Source organism: Anomaloglossus baeobatrachus, chromosome 11 (genome assembly GCF_048569485.1).
Source record: "Anomaloglossus baeobatrachus isolate aAnoBae1 chromosome 11, aAnoBae1.hap1, whole genome shotgun sequence".
Taxonomy (NCBI): Eukaryota; Metazoa; Chordata; class Amphibia; order Anura; family Aromobatidae; genus Anomaloglossus; species Anomaloglossus baeobatrachus.
This window is the reverse complement of record NC_134363.1, coordinates 10,353,275-10,373,014: the sequence shown is the minus strand read 5'-3', so window position 1 is coordinate 10,373,014 and position 19,740 is coordinate 10,353,275. Positions and strand designations below refer to the sequence as shown.

At 44.9% G+C, this 19,740-nt stretch overlaps 1 protein-coding gene across 1 annotated transcript in view; it reads right to left on the bottom strand.

The window, feature by feature from the left end:
- Positions 1-19,740, bottom strand: part of LOC142256561 (IgGFc-binding protein-like) — a 112,202-nt gene that overhangs the window by 74,944 nt on the left and 17,518 nt on the right. The window contains exons 5-19 of the mRNA XM_075328320.1: positions 18,894-19,163; positions 15,611-15,908; positions 14,926-15,524; positions 13,416-13,983; positions 12,711-13,312; positions 10,485-11,055; positions 9,206-9,405; positions 8,972-9,113; positions 7,759-8,087; positions 7,061-7,631; positions 4,912-5,510; positions 3,031-3,595; positions 2,324-2,898; positions 661-1,231; positions 353-552 (exon numbers count right to left, since the gene is read on the bottom strand). Of these exons, the coding sequence (XP_075184435.1) occupies positions 353-552; positions 661-1,231; positions 2,324-2,898; positions 3,031-3,595; positions 4,912-5,510; positions 7,061-7,631; positions 7,759-8,087; positions 8,972-9,113; positions 9,206-9,405; positions 10,485-11,055; positions 12,711-13,312; positions 13,416-13,983; positions 14,926-15,524; positions 15,611-15,908; positions 18,894-19,163 (6,660 nt within the window). The remainder of the gene's footprint in view (positions 1-352; positions 553-660; positions 1,232-2,323; positions 2,899-3,030; positions 3,596-4,911; positions 5,511-7,060; positions 7,632-7,758; positions 8,088-8,971; positions 9,114-9,205; positions 9,406-10,484; positions 11,056-12,710; positions 13,313-13,415; positions 13,984-14,925; positions 15,525-15,610; positions 15,909-18,893; positions 19,164-19,740) is intronic.

Here is a 19,740-nt window from a genome sequence, read left to right as displayed (position 1 = left end):
GCCATCCATCCAAACATCCATCCATCCAAAACATCCATCCATCCATCCAAACATCCATCCATCCAAACATCCATCGAACCATCCAAACATCCATCCATCTATCCTTCCAAACATCCTTCCAAACATCCATCCAAACATCCATCCAAACATCCATCCAAACATCCATCCAAACATCCATCATACAATCCTCCATCTATCCATCCAAAAATCCATCCATCCATCCAAACATCCATCCAAACATCCATCCATCCAAACATCCATCCATCCATGCATCCATCCAAACATCCATCCATCCAAACATCCATCCCTCTATCCAAAATGTAACTATCACTGTTCACATAATTTTTCTTACTTTTAGATACCGTCCATTGAGATGACATCCACAAGTGTCCATTGTCACACAGTTCTCCCCATCGAACATATATCCGTCGTCACACTCACAACCCTCAAAGCAGTTTTCACTGCAGGAGCTCGGAGCCAGGAGACCATTACAGGTGAAGCGGCAGGTCTGTGTGCACAACGCGTAGTGACTGTGAGCTGAACATGAATGCGCTGCCGAGAATAAGAAAACAACAAGCTATGAATTACTGGGCTTCAAAAATGCAGGCCATTATTTTGCTGGCATCAGAAATCTCTATGTGAAGGTTGCTGAAGACTTACGGCAGCCAGCGACGTCCCTCCAAGACCCAACTTTGCCACCTCTGTCTTGGCACAAGGATGTGTAGGCTTGAAGGCTGGCACACAGAGCAACCGGTCGATCTCCACTGGCACAAAGGTCAAACACGCAGCTCTTGGCATACATTTCTGGAGACACCAGTGCATGACAGTCCTTAAAGGGACCCTTAGGATCAGTTATCAGTCCGCATTTGGAAGGTGATTTTGCCTCAGCAGTTGTCACTTCATCACAGGTGAAACAATGGTCTCCTGAACACCCACGACAGTCTGACCTTTCTCCACTCACTGCCCAGGACTCTGCAAACGCTGCCAGGTCAGCAGTAACAGTGCCATTTGGAAGATGGAAGTCATCGTTCTTGTTTTTGTTGAAATTTCCACAGAGGCCTTGAGTGAGTCCGGCATAGGAGCTGGGTACCCAGACTGAGACAAAGTATTGACGGTCAAACAGAAGAGTAATGCCATTTTTAGTGTGAATAATCACATTGTTTCCTGCTTCGTTGATCCAGAATTGGTGTTTTCGGGACTCTAATGGAAGATTGTATCTTTCTTTGTTTAACTATGAGAATAAAAAATTAAATAAAAATCAGTGACTGAATCTCTTTTGGTATCACATTATTGAGCACAAAGAGCTGAGAAGATTGATATATTGTTTTATGGGAAAAAATTAAGCATAACTTGTATTTTAGGGTAACGGCCGGTGTAGGGGCAGAGAGCTGGATTAGTGGACTTACTGGATGGTAGGGGGGATCCGGGCTTACCCTTTAGAGGGGACAGACTGGGATTGTGGTAGCTGACCCCCCAGGGCCGGTGACGGACTCAGGTGCGGACACACATTTAGGTGAGTACAGGTGGGATGACTGAGACAGACAGGCAAACGGATATAAACAGAAATGGTGGGCACACTAGGGACAAATAGGTATGGGAAGGCAGGTATAGGTGACGGACACAGGGACAACAAGGCAGGAGCTCGGGACCTGACAACTAGCTAGCAGCAGACTGGTAGCCAAACTAAATAAGGACGTTTTACAGGCACCTCCCCTAATGGGAGGGTGCCTTAAATACATAGTGCCACTCAGCCATAGGCTGAGAGGCATTTCCTGGAGATAGCATGCCCTTTATGAGGAGGACTGGTGTGCACGTGTGGATATTAGACGTGTTCCTGGGAAGCCTGTGCCACGTGCACAGGCTCTGGGGAGAGGAGAGGACTGCAGCACACGTGGATGACCTGGGGGAATGTGAAGGAGGATGTGACCCAGTGGCGGCGGTAAGTCGGTATCCACGCAGGGACGCCAGCGCTACATTTAGCCATTTTAATCTCTGCTTTTGCTATGCTTTGGAGTCCAGTAGGCGGTCCTTTCCATGATTGACAGCTGTGACTAAGCTCCACCCTCTGAGCGCCAAACCATACATAAAGCATCGATTTCAATGGACAAAATACAAGTTATAAGCCATCATTTCCTATAAAACTACATATCAATCTTCTCAGCTCTGTCTGCTCTATAACATGTTGCCCACAGACAGGACATCATGTATGATGTGTCAGGTTCCCTTAAAGACTTTTCATTGCACAATTACCTTACGTTAGACTATGGGAGTCCATAAATAACTATATGCTGTATCACAAATGTATCTCAGCTAATTACTGTACCTCAATGGTCCAGGCTTTTCCTCGCTCCAGGTGTATGACATGGTCACCGATGGTCACTGTGACTGATTTGGTAACGGCAACATTTCCATATGGCTCATTTTCCACTGTCACCTCAAAGTTGGCTTTTTCCACCTTGACAAGGGTGTATTGACAAAGGCCTTGCATGTCATAGTTGACATTATCAAAGGTGATATAGTGAGCACCTCCCCATGCTATACATTGGCCTTGTTCTGTAGCATGACAGCCCAGGACACCATCTACCACTTGGCACACTTCATTGGCACCACAGCTGTGGTCCTGGCAGGTGGTGATGCCGTTGTTCCCACAGGTACATTTCTTCTGGCAGAGATCGTCTGTGAAGAATTCTTGACCTGTCTTGTAGTAGACATCTTGATAGGAGCAGCCGCACTCTGCAATAGGCACACAGTCATCTCCACTCAGCACGAAGCCATCATCACAGTAGCAGCCTTCAGTGAAGGACTTATCACAAGTCGGTGGAGACGTAAGACCCAAACAGGTGACGGGACATCCATCTCCAATGAGGTTGTAATGACTATTTGGAGGGCAGGTGAGTTCTGAAAATGAAACAGATGATTTCTATAAGTACACCAAATACAGAAGACAAATGTTGTATAGAGTTTAGTGATTTTGATATTGACCTGGTGGATCCCATAATGTTGGTTATCCACTATGAAGGACCAACTTACCACAGAAGGTTGGCGTCCTCCATTTTTTGACCACTGAACCATTTCTTTGACATTCAGAAACATAAGATGCTATGTTGTGACAGACAACAGACTGAAGACCCTTATAAGCGCACACATCGAATACGCAGTCATCAAAGTAAGAAGCTGGATCGATAGACTTATGGCATTGACTGAAGGGTCCATCAGGTTTGATGAGAAGGCCACAATACTGGTCACTCTTGTAAGGTTCCTTCTCAACCTCGGTGCACTTGGGGCAATCTGAACATAATTTTTCACATCCTTCTACATCTCCGACTTTCCATCGCTTTCCAAACTCTTCTGGACTCTTGGCTTGTGCTCCATCTTGTGTGTTGAAGTCATCACTCGGGTCTCCATTGTTGTTTCCACATAAACCATCGACAGCCCCCTTGTAGGTGCTTGGTAGAATAACACGTGCGTAGCTCCATCCATCAAAGGTCAAAAGCAATTCAAATTTAGTCTGGATGACGACATCATTCCCTGATATGAAGGCAACGAGCTGCAGAGACTTCGAATAGTAGGGGAGGGCCACAAAGAGACCATTGACCTGTAAAGAGATGAGATGAGGGTCTGTATTATGGATTGGTAGACACAGTGTTCTATATTCTTGCCTGCTCCATTGGGTGCTACCTGGAGATTTCTTAGTACTGAACATAACCATTGTAACCATTGACTTTATTGGAAGTTGCACTATGGCCATATTGAAGATTTCTATTGATCAGGGTTATGAGGTCTTATGCCTTGATATTTTCATTATATATTATTCTCCCCAATATGATCAGTCTCTCGGGGGGGGGGGGGGGGGGGTTAAAGGCATCAACCACTTTTTATATGAATTATAGCATAATCCACACTCTGCTTGCCAACAGTACTATAGAATCCCACCCGGCCCCATCACATGTCAATGGCGTTTTCGATCCATTATTGTGATGTCCATCACAAGGTGGCAGTAGACACTACTTGCGTGAATGTGGAGAAGTAGTCAGACAAGCCAAAGTCACAAGCCAGAAGGTAGCGACAGGACACTGGTAGCAGACAGAGACGAAGTCAAGATACAAGTCGAGGGTCAGAATTCCAGGAAAGTACGTACAGGATACAGGGAGCAGGCGGGGACATGGTCAGGAGGAGGTCCAAGGTCAGCAGCCAGGAGGTAGCCACAGGACACTGGGAGCAGACAGAGGTGAGGTCAAGATCCAAGTCGAGGGTCAGAATACCAGGAAAGTATGTACAGGATACAAGGAGCAGGAAGGGACGTGGTCAGGAGGAGGTCAGAAGCCAGGAGGTAGCGACAGGACACAGAGAGCAGACAGAGACGAGGTCAAAATACAAGCCAAGGGTCAGGATTCCAGGAGAGTATGTACAGGATACAGGAAGCAGGCAGGGATGTGCTCAGGAGAAGGTACGAGGTCAGGAGCCAGGAAGTAACGACAAAAACAGGGAGACAGGCAGACAAGAGTCAACAATAGCCCAGAGACGAGAGCCAAGATCAAATCACTAAACAAAACAGGAGCTGAGAGCACTACTGTAAACAGGAAGTATGACTGGTGATGTTCTGGGCGAGCACGCTCCCTACTGAAGCAGAGCAATCACTAGGAACAAGGAGCATCTGCGGAGGCACCTCCCAGGACCAGCGAACCCACAGCTGAGAGACAACACATCCATAGGTGTCCAAGACAAACAACAGAGCATCCAAACCTGCAAAAAGCTCTGCAGGAGAGCATGGTAGAACATAACAAAAGATGCTCTGTGCATCGGAACCGTGACAATTATTTGTTCCATCATGATGTAGTTTCTTACATATTATAAAAATTTCACTGTATCACAGTAGGATACATTATATCACTTTAAAGAAAATAATCGTACCTTGATCTGTTTCGGGTGGTCTTTACTCATTGTTATGGTTGTGTTGTTGAGCTCCAATATCACATCTTTGGTGAAGGACACGGCCTTGTTACCACGGTGGTCATTCTGAACCTTGACTGTGAAACTGGGCAGTGATGGATCCTTTGATGTTACACCTACCAGCTGGTAGATACATGTGCCCATAAAGTCTATTTTCCTTTTATCAAATGTGGTATAATGAGGATCACCTGAGGCTATGCACATGGTGTACTTGCTGGGATAGCAGCCTCGGACCCCATTGTTAATCGTGCAAGTCTCACTATCTTTGCATTTAGTTTCCTTGCAAACGACAACTCCAAGCACCGAGTCACATTTACACTGAACACTGCAATTCTCATTGTACCAGGACTGGTCGGGGTCATAATACCGTCCGTTGTATTGACATCCGCACCTGGAGATGGGCACACATGTTTCACCACTGAGGACCATGCCCTCTTTGCATTTACATGTTTCTACACAGGGTTTTGTGCATTTTGCTGAGGCATTTCTATCAAAGCAACTGGCTGGACAAGCATTGCCACAGGCAACATATTGGCTGTTCTTATCCGTGCATGTCATGGCTGCAAAGGATAAAAGAAACAATAATTTTTCAATAAAGTTTTGCAAAAATATATATAGTACTATTCAATGGCTTATAATTCAGATTTCTAGCAACATCAATATTATTGGGTAAAACATAGATCCTGTGATGCTACCACTAGGGGGCGCAGGAACTCAGAGAGGCTGGAGTGATCCTGAGTGCAGTCTAGTGCAAGCCCACTAGAGGTCACTAGCATCAATGCTGGTCAGTAAGACTAAGATCGGTGCCAGGAGATCACGTCTGTACAGAGGAGTAAGCAAAGCCGGAGTCAGGTGAGAGCAAAGGGTCAGAAAGCCAAGAGGTCACGTCAGCAGCCAGAGAGAAGCAGAGACGAAGTCAGAGTTCAAAATGGGGTCAGAAGCTGAGCAGACAAGTAAGTAGGGAGGAGGGAGGAGAGAGGGTATTACAAGCGGAGAGAGGGTATGGAGACAGGGAAGTAAGACAAGATTGGATGGAACGGGGGTCCAAGGAGAGTGGGTATGCAGACAAAGAAGTAAGACAAGACTGGATGAGATGGAGGTCAGGGGGAGAGCGAATATGGAGACAGGGAAGTAAGACAAGACTGGATGGAATGGAGGTCCAGGGAGCGTGGGTACAGAGACAGGTAAGTAAAACAAGACTGGACGGAACGGAGGTCCGACGAGAGCGGGTACGGTGAGGGGAAGTAAGACAAGACTGGACGGAATGGAGGTCCAGGGGAGAGCGGGTACAGAGACAGGGAAGTAAGACAACACTGGACGGAATGGAGGTCCAGGGAGAGTGGGTACAGAGAAAGGGAAGGCAAGACTTGATGGAATGAAGGTCCGGGGAGAGCGAGTACGGAGACAGTGAAGTAAGACAAGACTGGACAGAATGGAGGTTCAGGGGAGAGCGGGTACAAAGACAGGGAAGTAAGACAACACTGGATGGAATGGAGGTCCAGGGAGAGTGGGTACAGAGACAGGGAAGTAAGGCAAGAATTGACGGAATGAAGGTCCGGGGAGAGCGAGTACGGAGACAGGGAAGTAAGGCAAGACTTGACGGAATGAAGGTCTGGGGAGAGCGGGTACGGAGACAGGGACGTAAGACAAGACTGAACAGAATGGAGGTCCAGGGAGAGCGGGTACAGAGACAGGGAAGTAGGGCAAGACTGGATGGAATGGAGGTCTGGGGAGAGCAGGTATGGAGACAGGGGAAGACAAGACTGGATGGAATGGAGGTCCAGGAAGAGCGGGTACAGAGACAGGGAAGTAAGGCAAGACTGGATGGAACGGAGGTCCAGGGGAGAGCAGGTACGGAGACAGGGAAGTAAGGCAAGATGGAAATGAACAGAGGTCAGAGGATGGAGTACTTGGAAGCGGGACAAGATTAGAAACTCACGGGAACCAGGAAGCGAACACTGCAAAGCAGTAACTATTACTGGCAATGTTCAGAGAGGAACAACTCCAATAAAAACCAATGTGACCCCCGACAGAATAGGCTCCTTCCAAATGATCTAACCCCCAGAGGAAACCGACAGAAGGTGAGAGTCATGACAGATCCTGTACTCACGGCAATTGGAAGGTGTTCGCCAGTCTAGAAGCTTGACTCCTTGGTTCCGGCAAACGCTTGCGTATGCCTCAAGGGACTGGCAAAGAATGGTATTAGCCCCATCAGCCATGCAAACATCAAAGAGGCAAGCATCGAAGAACTTGTTGGGATTCACTTTTGAGATGCATCCTTGGAATGGTCCATCTTTTTTCACAATGAGACCACAGCTTTTGTCGTTGACATATTGCTTCTTCTTTGCCTCATCACAGGTTGGACACTGGCCTGGACAAGAGTCAAAGCAGAATGGATCTTGATCGTAGACTTTCCATGAAGAGGCCCAGCCTACAATGGAGTTGACCATGGTGCCATCAGGCGATTTTTGATCATCATTTTGATCTTGGTTGAAATTCCCACAGAGACCAGACACAGAATTGTAGTAACTACTGGGAAGGGTTATTGTGATGTAAGCATTCCAATCATAAGTAACTATCACACCAGAATCTACTTCAACGGAGGCAGTCAGTCCGCTACGAGTCACTTTCATCTTCCCATCAGCTAAAGTAGTTGGCAGATTGGTTATTTCACCATTGACCTGAGACAGACAAGAGTATTGATGAAATAAATTTAAAGTTACTTAAACTGGCAAAGTTACAAAATGTATAGATATTTAGGGTCACGATTGACCACCTCATCTCTACTTAAAAATATCTCACACTTACTCTTATTGTTGGAAATTCTCCAACTTGAATTGAAATTTTGTAGCCATAGACTTCAATTTCTGTCCTCATGACATACGAGACAGCTTGACTTCCTCTGTTATCATTCTTTATGACCACCTGGAATGGTTCCAATGTGGGATCATCACCAACATACTTAGAGAGAACGTAGCTGCAGGTGCCCTGGAAGTCAAAGGTATGGCCATCGAAGGAACCAAAATGGGGATCTCCCCATGCCCAGCAGGTGCCGGTGTACGATGGTTTGCAGTAAGGTAGGCCATCTTGGAGCTGACATTCCTCCTCTGCACGACATGTCTTGGACTTACAAGGGTCTGAAATGCAACAAATAAAAGAATATTTTATGAAATAGATTAAAGTGGAAATAATATTCTCAAAATGAATGAACCATTTGGTAAACTGGGGGGCATGATTCATGCTTGGCTCTGCTGTCCCTGAGCTGGTGCATGTATCCTGCCTCCAGGGTTTAGGTCCCTTGTCCCAGTTTGTTTTGGCTTCGTTTCGTGGCCCGCACCACTATATCTTGGTGCTGCTACATCGGGGACGCCACCAGTAATATTTCCGACTCTGCTTCGTGCACTGTTCCTGAGAGAAGTTCTCTGTTTCTTGTCCTGCTACTCGGTACTGTACATCCTGACATCTGTCCCTCCTGCCTGACCTGACCTCCGTTTCCCCGGCCTGTCCTGACCTCCATACGTCCTGCCCATCCTGACCTCCGTTCCTCCTTGCCGACCTTACCTCCGTTCCTCCCTCTCCTCCGGACTCCAGTCCTGTTTTGTGTCCTCCACTCCCTCCCCAGTGCTTACTTGCTTTCCCGGTATCCAACCTCGGCTCTGTTCTTTGACTTTGGCTTGTTTTCTCCTCGGTTCAGACGTGACATCCCGGCATAGACCCTGACAGATTGACTATCCCTGCTCTTGCAATAGAGACCTCTTGTGGGCTTCTGCACTCAGGAGTTCTCTTTCTACCTGAGTCCCAGCACCCCCTAGCGGTAGCTTAACACTGGGATATTAGAGCTCAACTTTTTAGTACTGGATGCAAAGCCCATATTGGGTTGATGGCTTTATTGTTTTTGTAGGTAGCTTGGTCATATTGTCAAAAACTTTGATAACCAATTGGGCAATCAACTGGTGGATTTTGAGCCTTGTGTGATCTTCAAAGGACCAAGTATGTTACTTGCAATATCTCAGAGACTCACCAAGGTTGACACAAGACCTCACACCATTCACAACTTGGCATTTCTCTCTTTCGGTACAGCTTGTGTTTTTGCAGTTTAGTCCTGAAATTGGGTTGCACGTGCATTCCACACTACAATCATCATTCAGCTCGATTTCATTAGCCTTTGGAAACAAATTTAGAAATTTGAAAATTCTAGAACTGCAAATTTTCCAATACTAAATCTTTCATAAAAAGCCTTACGTGAGATCTATACCTGATAGTAGCGACCATTGTCAAAGCATCCACATTGGTCTAAGGGTATGCAGTTTTGTCCATCAAATACATAGCCCTCGTCACACTCACAGCCTTCATCGCACAGATCCGAACACTCAAAGGTATCATAGATGGAAGCGCAGGTGGTGGAGCACATGTCAGCACAGATCACGAAGTGACTGTGAGGGCCACATTTTACAGCTGTGGAAAGACAAATAAGATATATATAAGTGAACGTGAAGATGTAGAAGGAAATAATTTCGGGACTGATGTAGGGTTCAAGTATTATCAAGGAAAACGGTTCTATTATGGAAAGTGTCACTGTCATGGTTCCACTGTGCGGAGCATTTTGCATTTGAAAATGCTCTGCAATGTGTCTTGTGCACTTGCTGAAAGGTTGTCTTCCAGCATTAGGGTCCACGCTGGTTCTGTGACATGCTTTCACAGATGCGCCTTGTTCCTAGTGATTACTCTGTTTCTTATTCCTGGTGCTTGCTCTGTTTGAACTTCATCAGTCTAACTTCCTGTTTTCTCAGTTTGCTCTTGGCTCCTGTTTGGTGAAAGTGTTCTGATCTTTGCTTCTGACCTTGGACCTCTCCCTGACCACATATCTGTCTGTTCACTTAACCTTATACGTTACATCCCAGCTTCTGACCTTGGACCTCTTCCTGACCACATCTCTGTCTGTTCACTGAACCCATATAAGTTACCTCCCGGCTTCTGACCTCGGATCTCTTCCTGAGCACATCTCGGTCTGTTCACTGAACCTTATGCGTTACCTCCCAACTTCTGACCTCAGACCTCTTCCTGACCACATTTCTGTCTGCTCCCTGAACCTCATACGTTACCTCTTGGCTTCTGACCTCGGACCCCTTCCTGACCACATCTCTGTCTGTTCACTGAACCTTATACGTTACCTCCCAGCTTCTGACCTCGGACCTCTTCCTGAGCACATCTCTGTCTGTTCACTGAACCTTATACGTTACCTCCCGGCTTTTGGCCTCGGACTTATTCCTGACTATGTCTCTATCTGCTCCCTGAACCTTATACATTATCTCCTGGCTTCTGACCTCGGACCTTTTCCTGACTATGTCTCTATCTGCTCCCTGAATCTCCTGGTTTATGATCCCAGCTTGTCTGACTACCCTTCTAGTCATACTGCTCCTAGTGTCTGGCATCACAATCGGGTGCTTGACCTACCCACCATGGCACGATAAGTTGGGTCTATGTTACAGATATAGCTTAACTTTTTCCAATAGTTAAAATGACTATATACTTACGGCAAAAATCAACCGTCCTCCAGGTTATATCTTTGACCCCTTCAAATTTGCAAGCATCAGCATAAATGGTAACACTATCGCACAAAACACTGCTGTCTTCTCCATTGGTCTGGCACAAGTCAGAAACACAATTATTCACATAAGATTCGGGGTTCACCTTGGAGTGACACTTTGCAAATGGACCAGTTGGGTCACTAATAATGCCGCAATTAATTGTTTGCAAAAATATTTTCTTCTTTTCCTCTTGGCACGTTGGACAGGGGTTGTCATTGCCACCACATCCATTGCATGTTTGTTCTGGTTCTCCTTGCACTTTCCATTTGTTTCCAAAGGCATTGATTTCTTCCGGCGTGGTGCCTGCATCATCTGTGGCAAGTCCGTTGTAGTTGCCACACAGTCCACACGTGCCATGCATGTAGTTACTAGGCACAGTAACAGAAAGATGGGACTGGAGGTCAAACTTGACTTGAAGGCCAAAATCAGTCTTGAGCAGAACACCTTGACCAAAACACTCTGCTCGGATGTTCCCAGACAGCAGTGTAACTGGAAGCTTGGAAGTCACCCCGTTGACCTAGCAATAATCCAAAAATATCAAATAAAGTTCAACCAGAAAAGTCTTCAACAACCTGTTTATATGTCAAATTTGTCCACAGGTATTTCTACTCTTACCCCTGTACTCAACATACACTCCAGAACTGCAGTTACTTTTCTGCTGGTTCCTATTGGAACCAGTCAACAACTCCTGACAGCTGAGTTGATATCTACCCTTGTGCCTGACACTGGGTGTTACACACCTGTCTTGGGTCTGGTTCAGAGGTGGACATATCATTGGTGCAACCTGTGTGACCGTACAGGGGCCCAAGAGGTCAGGTAGCAATTTCTAGCTCCAAAGCAAGAAAAAATGTGCATTTTGATGAATTATGGGACTACAATGGTCCCTTATATTGTTCTAAAGCGGGGGCCATTTTCTGTTTGGTCTACTGGTGGGCTTGGTTCTGCTATCTTCACCCCAGGCAGCTAAACATTCGTATGCTCAACATCAAGCTTTGCACATAGCCCAGCATGTTCCCATGTGATGAGTTTCCTAGGCCTATATAAGACCAACCAACACACACATGGGCCTTGGCATTAAGAGTCTTAGTTTATCTGTGCACCAAGACCTGGTCAGTACACATTTATGGTTTTCTGGGACCTCTGGTACCTGTCTACAGTTTCCAAGATGTCTCCTATCTGCCCGCAACTTCCAGTACCACTGCTACCTGTTCCAAGTCTTCCAGGACCTTAGCTTCCTGTCTATGGTTTCCAGGACATCTCCTGACTGCCTGCAGCTTCTAATACCTCTGCTAACTGTTCCCAGTCTTCCAGGACCTCAGCTTCCTTTGAGCAGTCTCCAGGATGTCTCCTGTCTGCCTCTGGCTTCCAGCACCTCCGCTACCTTTTCCCAGTCTTCCAGGATCTCAGCTTCCTGTCTGCGGCCACCAGGACGTCTGCTATTTCCTGTGTGTTTCAACTATCTGCTGCACCGATGTCCATGGCAAGTGTGCCCACCCAGACCTTGGGCTTTGTGAATCCACCTTCTGTCTGCGGTTTCTAGGACATCTCCTGACTACCTGCAGCTTCCAATACCTCTGCTAACTGTTCCCAGTCTTCCAGAACCTCAGCTTCCTTTCTGCAGTCTCCAGGACATCCCCTATCTGCCTGTTGCTTCCAGAACCTCTGCTACCTGTTCCCAGTCTTCCAGGACTTCAGCTTCCTTTCTGCTGCCACCAGGACCTCTGCTGTTTCCTGTGTGTTTTGACTACCTGCTGCATCGATGTCCATGGCCCGTGCGCCCACCTGGACCTTGGGCTTTGTGAATCCACCTCAACTAGTGAGCCTACCACTGGGTCTGTGCTTCCTAAAGGGCAGATCAGCAGGAAAAGTTCTGTGCAGATGATAAATTCAGGCTGTAAAAGGGGGTCTTTTACTCTTTAGTTCTCGTAGTGTCCATGCAATTCCAAGGACTTTTCATTGACTTCAATGGAAATTATCGAGGCACTGCAGGGGAATTCTTTAATTGCTGCTTTCCTCAATGATTACAGCTGATCACCAGAGATCTTGGCTGTTAGAGATCCACTAAATAGCTAATGATCAGGGGACTTTCCCAACAGAAAGTAGTAGAGTACAGAGAAGAGCGCCCCTTAAAGAAGCTAACAGTAGATTAAGGTATAGCATTGGTCTTGTTACCTGGATGACGCCTTTTTCTTTGTGATTCAGGGTCAGACTCGTTTGATATGCTTCGATGGTAACACTTCTGATTTTTCCAGGACTGGAATCTTGCTTGTCATGTTTTACAGTGACCTGGAATGCTGTCAGATTTCCTCCCGCCATGTTTTCTCCACAGTTCTCAGCCAATACATAGGAGCAAAGTCCACCAAAATCATAAGGTTTATTGTCGAATGTCCTATAATGGGAATAACCTGAGGCTGTACAAGTGGCCGAACCTCTCGGGAAGCAGCCGAGAACTCCATTCTGTATCTTGCATTCGTCATTGGTGTTGCAGTGTGATGGGGCGCAGGTCATGATCCCACCTTGACCACAGGAACATTTCTGGGAACATGTGTCCTCAACAAAAACACTCTCGCCAACAGAATAGTAGACCTCATTGTAAGTGCATCCACACTCCGAGATAGGGACACACTGCCCGCCACTAAGAAGGAAACCGTTATTACACGCACAACCCTCTGTGCAATTTCCATCACAACCTTCCGGGCTGGAGAGACCATTACAGGTGACGGGACAGGAATCAGCACAGACCTCATAACTGCTATGAGGGGGGCAGGAGAATGCTGAAAAACAAAGCATAATGTTATTGTATTGTTTATCCAACCAGATCTCAAGGATATCAAGAGAACAAAAACAAAATGTTTTTGAAAAACAAAAATCACTTACGACAGAAGTTTTGACTTCTCCATGGATGTACTTTCCCTTTGGCTTCTTGACACGCCATGACATATGACGTAATCTCAGAACAAAAGACGGTCTGGCGCTTCTGCAGAACGCAGTAATCATATACACAGCTCTGGAAGTAAGGCTCGGGATCCACCAGTGAGCGACAATCACGGAATGGCCCATTGGGACTCAGTAGGATGCCACATTCACTGCCACCATCTTTCTGCCTCTTCTCTTCAGATGCTAATTCAGGACAGACGGCACCTCCATCATCTCTACATTTGTACACGTCCTTCACCTTCCAGCTCTTACCAAATGTGGTGGGGTCGGCAGGCTTTGCTCCACCTTTGGGTGTTAAGTCATCACCAGGAAGTCCATTAAAATTGCCACAAAGGCCACCTAAAGCATTGGCATAAGTGCCGGGAACGGTGACCCTGACGATACTGTTATAATCAAATATGACCTTAACACCAAAGCCAAAACTGAAGACGACCGCGCTAGGGTTGCGATAGATGGAAAGTTGGCTATCGTGGAATCGAAACGGCAAATTTATAAGCGTCTTGTTAATCTACGAAAGGAAAAGATAGAAATCAGAATTATAACAAATCTTTATATCAGAATTTGAATATTTAGTGATTTGTTTCCAATTTTCATCAATGGAAGTTCTAAGAATTGATTTTCAAAAATATTTTGAAAAAATATTTTTCAATAATAAACTGAAAACTTATATAATAAAACAAGTTAGTCTAAATCTCGGAAATGTTTAAAAAGCAATTTTACATTGTTTAACTCAAATCTTTAAATTAGAATTTGAATATTTAGTGATTTGTTTCATATTTTCTTGGTTCATCAATGGAAGTTCTAAGAATTAATTTTCAAAAATATTTTGTAAAAATGTGTTTTCAATAACAGACTGAAAAGGTATATAATACAACAAGTTAGTCTAAATCTAAATCTCGGAAATGTTTAAAAAACAATTTTACATTGTGTAACAAGTCTTTAAATTAGAATTTGAATATTTAGTGATTTGTTTCCAATTTTCTTGGTTCATAAATGGAAGTTCTAAGAATTATTTTTCAAAAATATTTTGTAAAAATGTTTTAAAAAATAGACTGATAAGGTATATAATAAAACAAGTTAGTCTAAATCTAAATCTCAGAAATGTTTAAAAAACAATTTTACATTGTTTAACTCAAATCTTTAAATTAGAATTTGAATATCTAGTAATTTGTTTCATATTTTCTTGGTTCATCAATGGAAGTTCTAAGAATTATTTTTCAAAAATATTTTGTAAAAATGTGTTTTCAATAACAGACTGAAAAGGTATATAATACAACAAGTTAGTCTAAATCTAAATCTCGGAAATGTTTATAAAACAATTTCACATAGGTGTTCAAGATGGAAGCTTTTTAGGTGGGATCGAATTTGGGTTATTTTGGTGGTTCTTGACCTCTCATTCATTTTATAGATATATTTGAAGATATTTCTCATGTTATGTGGTCATACGTACCATCACTTTATTTGGATGCTGTCTACTGGCCTCAATCTCTAGCCCATAGACTTGGATGTTGACTTCTGATGTGTAGGAGACTCTGATGTTTCCTCTATTTTGATTTCGAACCCATATCTGGAAATCTGTTAATCCACGAGTCTTGTCACTCAATGCGGCAAGCTGGTAGACACAAGTACCTTGGAAGTCAAACTTTTTTCCATCAAAGGAAATGTAATGTGGGTCACCAGAGGCCGTGCACACACCATAAGATCGGGGATAGCAATTTAGGATTCCGTTCCTCACTGCGCATTCTTCATGGGGCCCACATGGACTGTTTTTGCATTCGACTTTTAGAGTTTTCTCATTGCACAGGCATTTTTGTTGGCATGTGTTATCGTTCCAGAAAGCCTGGTTAGCGGAAAAGGTGAATCCATTATATGAGCATCCGCAACTTGATTTGGGCATGCACTTTCCTTCACTTAAAACAAACCCTGGGTTACATTGACAGGTCTCCACACATGGCTCCAAACATTCAGATGGACCTTCTGGATTTTCACAGGTGGCTGGACAACCCTTTCCACATAGCTGGTAGGAACTGTCACTTGAACATTGCAAAGCTAAAAAAGTAAAGAAAACATCCTAATTTACCAAAAGCATTCTTATTTTTGTAAATTGACCTTCTGTCTATTTGGTCTGCACTTACGACATTCGGCGACCTGTCTCCATTCTTTAATGGGCACTCTTGCACGTTGACAAGTTTCAGCATAAGCTTGGACAGCGTCACATAAAATCTTTTTGAAGCCACCGTTGACGCAAACATCAAAGACGCAGTTATCGTGGTACATGTTTGGCTCAACAATAGCGTGGCAATCTTTGAAAGGACCATCAATTTTACTAATGAGTCCACAGTAGTCAGCGGATGAGTACTTGGCAGCAGAGCTTGGAGGGCAACTCAAACAAGGACCACGGCAGTCATTCCAGCAAATTGTGTTGTCTTCCACCTACATGTGTGAAAGAGAGCAGACCTTTACCCAATATGTAGGCATAATTGGGCTTCATGAGTAATTATAATCAGTGGTATAATTATAAGTTAATCATAAAAAATTAAGCACATAAAAGAGAGAAAGCTTTATCCTAGTGCCAAGACCAAGTGACGTATGGAGAAACACAACTCTGGATTATAGAGTGTCAAACTCCACTTCTTTCCCAAATGTTGGATGCCCTGCACCCAATAAAAGATAATGCAGTGGTTCTTCATGGGTGGGTCATTCTACAAGCAGTGCTCTTATTGGCTAAGAGGGTCATTAATAGCGATTAGCAAATAGTAACTATTTGTGTTTGGATTATGCTTACTGAATACCGAGTACTCTTCCAGTATTCATCACTACAAGAAAAATGCTAGAGTTCCCCATTGACTTTCATTAGGTCGGTTGATTATGACGAATACTGGAATAGTGCTTTGGGATTCGTTATGAATAATCAAAACACGAATAGCTACTATTCGCCCATCACTAGTCATTAGCAATCCAAAACCCAGACCCATTTGGAAGAACAGTTCTGGATTATAGAGTGTCAAACTCCATATATTTTTTGTATGTTGAGTGCTCAGCAACTACCAAAAAACAATCTGTAGGTTCTTCATGGGAGGGGCAATCTTGCTACAAGCAGAGCTCTTATTGGATAATGAATCATTAGCAATCCAAAACCAAGAGCCATTTAGAAGCACAGTTCTAGATTATAGAGTTTCAAAAAATATTTTTTTTCTTGTACGTTGAGTGCTTAGTAGCTACCAAAAGACAATCCGTAGGTTCTTCATTGGAGGGGAATCCTTGCTACAAGCAAAGATCTTATTGGACAATGGGTCATCAACAAGCGAAGACCAAGAGCCATGTGAAGACACAGTTATGGATTATAGGGGATCAAAATCTATTTCTTTCCAGTATGTTGGGTGCTTTGTAACCACCAAAAGCTAATCTGGAGGTTCTTCATGGGAGGGGCAATCTTTCTACAAACAGAGCTCTTATTAGACAAAGGGATATTGACTATCCAATACGAAGAGCCATTTGGAAGCACAGTTCTAGATTATAGAGCATCAAGCAATATTTTTGATTGTGCATTGAGTGCTTAGTAACTGCTGAAAGGTAATTTATAGATTCCTTAAGGGAGGAGCATCCTTGCTACAAGCAGAGCTCTTATTGGACAATGGGTCATTAACAGGGCAAGACCAAGAGCCATATGGATGCACATTTCTAGAAGATGAAACTCTATTTCTTTCTCATATGTTGGGTGCTTTGCAACAACCAAAACATTATCTTGAGGTTCTTCATGGGAGCGATATCCTTTCTATAGGAGAACTCTCATTGGTCAAGAGGTTATTAGCAAGTTATTATAATCAGTAATTTATTTGTTAGGTAACCAAAAAGGACAAAAATGTAAATAAGATATTGCTTTATGCTCAGTTAAGGATCAGCAGTTCCAATCTGTATTCATTTGCATTATTTTGGTTCTTTAAGAGTCCCCAAAAGATAACCTGGAGGTTCCTCGTGGGTGGGGCATCCTTGCTATAAAGAAGGCTCGTATTGCTAAAAGTGGCATCGTGGCTAACTGTTCATCTTAAGTAAGAACCTCAGTTGTGTCCAGTTTAATTTGTCTTCACTCCAGGTGTTGAGAAATAATTTCAGAAAAAGTTGAAAGACTGAAAAAAAAGGAAATCTAAGGGGTACTTTACACGCTGCGACATCGCTAGCAATTGCTATTGATGTCGAGCGCGATAGTACCCGCCCCCGTCACACATGCGATATGCGGTGATAGCTGCCGTAGCGAACATTATTGCTACGGCAGCTTCACACGGACATACCTGGTCGGCTACGTCGCGGTGACTGCCGTACAATCCCTCCCTCAAGGAGGAGGTGCGTTCGGCGTCACCGCGACGTCACTAAGTGGCCGGCCAATAGAAGCGGAGGGGCGGAGATGAGCGGGATGTATCATCCCGCCCACCTCCTTCCTTCCGCATTGCCGTCGGGACGCAGGTAGGAGATGTTTGTCGCTCCTGCAGCTTCACACACAGTGATGTGTGGAGCTGCAGGAACAAGGAACAACATCGTACCTGTGGTCGAACCGACATTATGGAAATGAACGACGTTACACAGATCAGCGATATTGTACGCTGCTGCGCTCGTTCATCGTCGCACCTAGGATTTACACGTTGCGATGACGCTACCGGCGCCGGATGTGCGTCACTAACGACGTGACCTTGACAATATATCAGTAGCGATGTCGCAACGTGTAAAGCACCCCTAAGTGCAAATAAACAAATCAGGAATAAAATAGTCCTTTACTATTGGTCTCTGTGATGGTGGAGTACGGGGGGGGTTGTGTGTAGTTTTGTGTGGGTTCGTATTTTGGGTGTGGTGCTCTGTCCATTCTGTACATTGTCCTGTTAGGGACAAAAGCCCGGCAGGGGTGATTAACCGAAGTCTGGGGAAGGGGGGGCCTGGGATCCACCTAAACTCTCTGTTTGCCTGGGAGATTATTCATTCTGGCTGAGAAAGACAAGAGAAAAGGAGTAAGATTCATCTTCTGGGGGAGAAGCTGCGGCTACAGGCAGCACCCTGGAGAGCCGTTGAGAAACCCGGATTTCCCAGGAAAAAGACTGCTGGAGGATTGTGACTGATTTATCCTCTGTGGGAGAAGCTGAGGCTCCCCAGAGAGACCTAGACATTTATCCCTTACTGGACTGTATCCGTGTCCCTGGACTACTTTACCCTCTATGTGTTGGATTATTTGATGAACCTACTGGATTGCATGGAATAATAGTCCTTTGGATTGCTCACTCATCTCTCGCTCTATTGATTGTGTGATATCGGAGAAGGACCTCATGACAGTCCTATCACCTGATTGGAGTTGTGATTTGGCTACGGGTTGGAAACAATGTAAGGAGAGAAAAAAACACTTAACCAGCTCAATATCACGTGTGTCCATCTTACCGCCCAGCTAGCGCCAAAAGCAACCGCATTTGGAGCCACGGATTTCTCGGGTGTTTGGAAGTCGTCTGTTGGATCCTGGTTATAGTTTCCGCACATGCCACACATTTTCTCAGCGTAACGTCTAGTAAGTTCCATCAGTAGATAATTATTCCAGTCATATAATAGCTGCATATCGTTCCCCAGCTGCACCACTACTGTGTTTCCACTCTGGAAAAGCCCCAATGTCCCATTTAACAGTGAAATGGGGAGTTGTCGAAGCGCGTTATCCACCTGAGAAAAAGAGAAAAAATGTTTGGAAAATTGGACACAATTTTAATTTCTCTTACCTTCTCTACCTCACTTCTCATTCAGCATCTGCAGTGTAGGCAGGTTGGGGTATCAAGTGAAGGAATCAAGAGGGTTGATTGGATTATGACAGATGTAAAAGCGAGGGCAGGTCTATAGGGGTACAGGGCAGGCATTGGAGAGTCAAGTGCCTGAAGGGGCTCCAAAACCTTTCCTCCAAAAGGGCAGAGCTATAGGGGCTACAGGGCAGGCAGAGATGAATTGAGTGTATGACGGGGCTCCAGAACCTTTCCTCTAAAAGGGAAGAGATATAGGGGGTACAGGGCAGGCAGAGGAGAGTCAGGTGCCTAAGGGGGCTCCAAAGCCTTTCCTCCAAGAGGGCATAGCTATCAGGGGTAGGGGGTAGCCAGAGGAGATAAAGGTGTCTAAAGGGCTCCAAAACCTTTCCTCCAAAAGGGCAGAGCCATAGGGGCTACAGAACAGGTAAGGGAGAGTCAAGTGCCAGAGGGGGCTTCAAAACCATGCCTCCAAAAGGGCAGAGCTACAGGGGCTACAGAGCAGG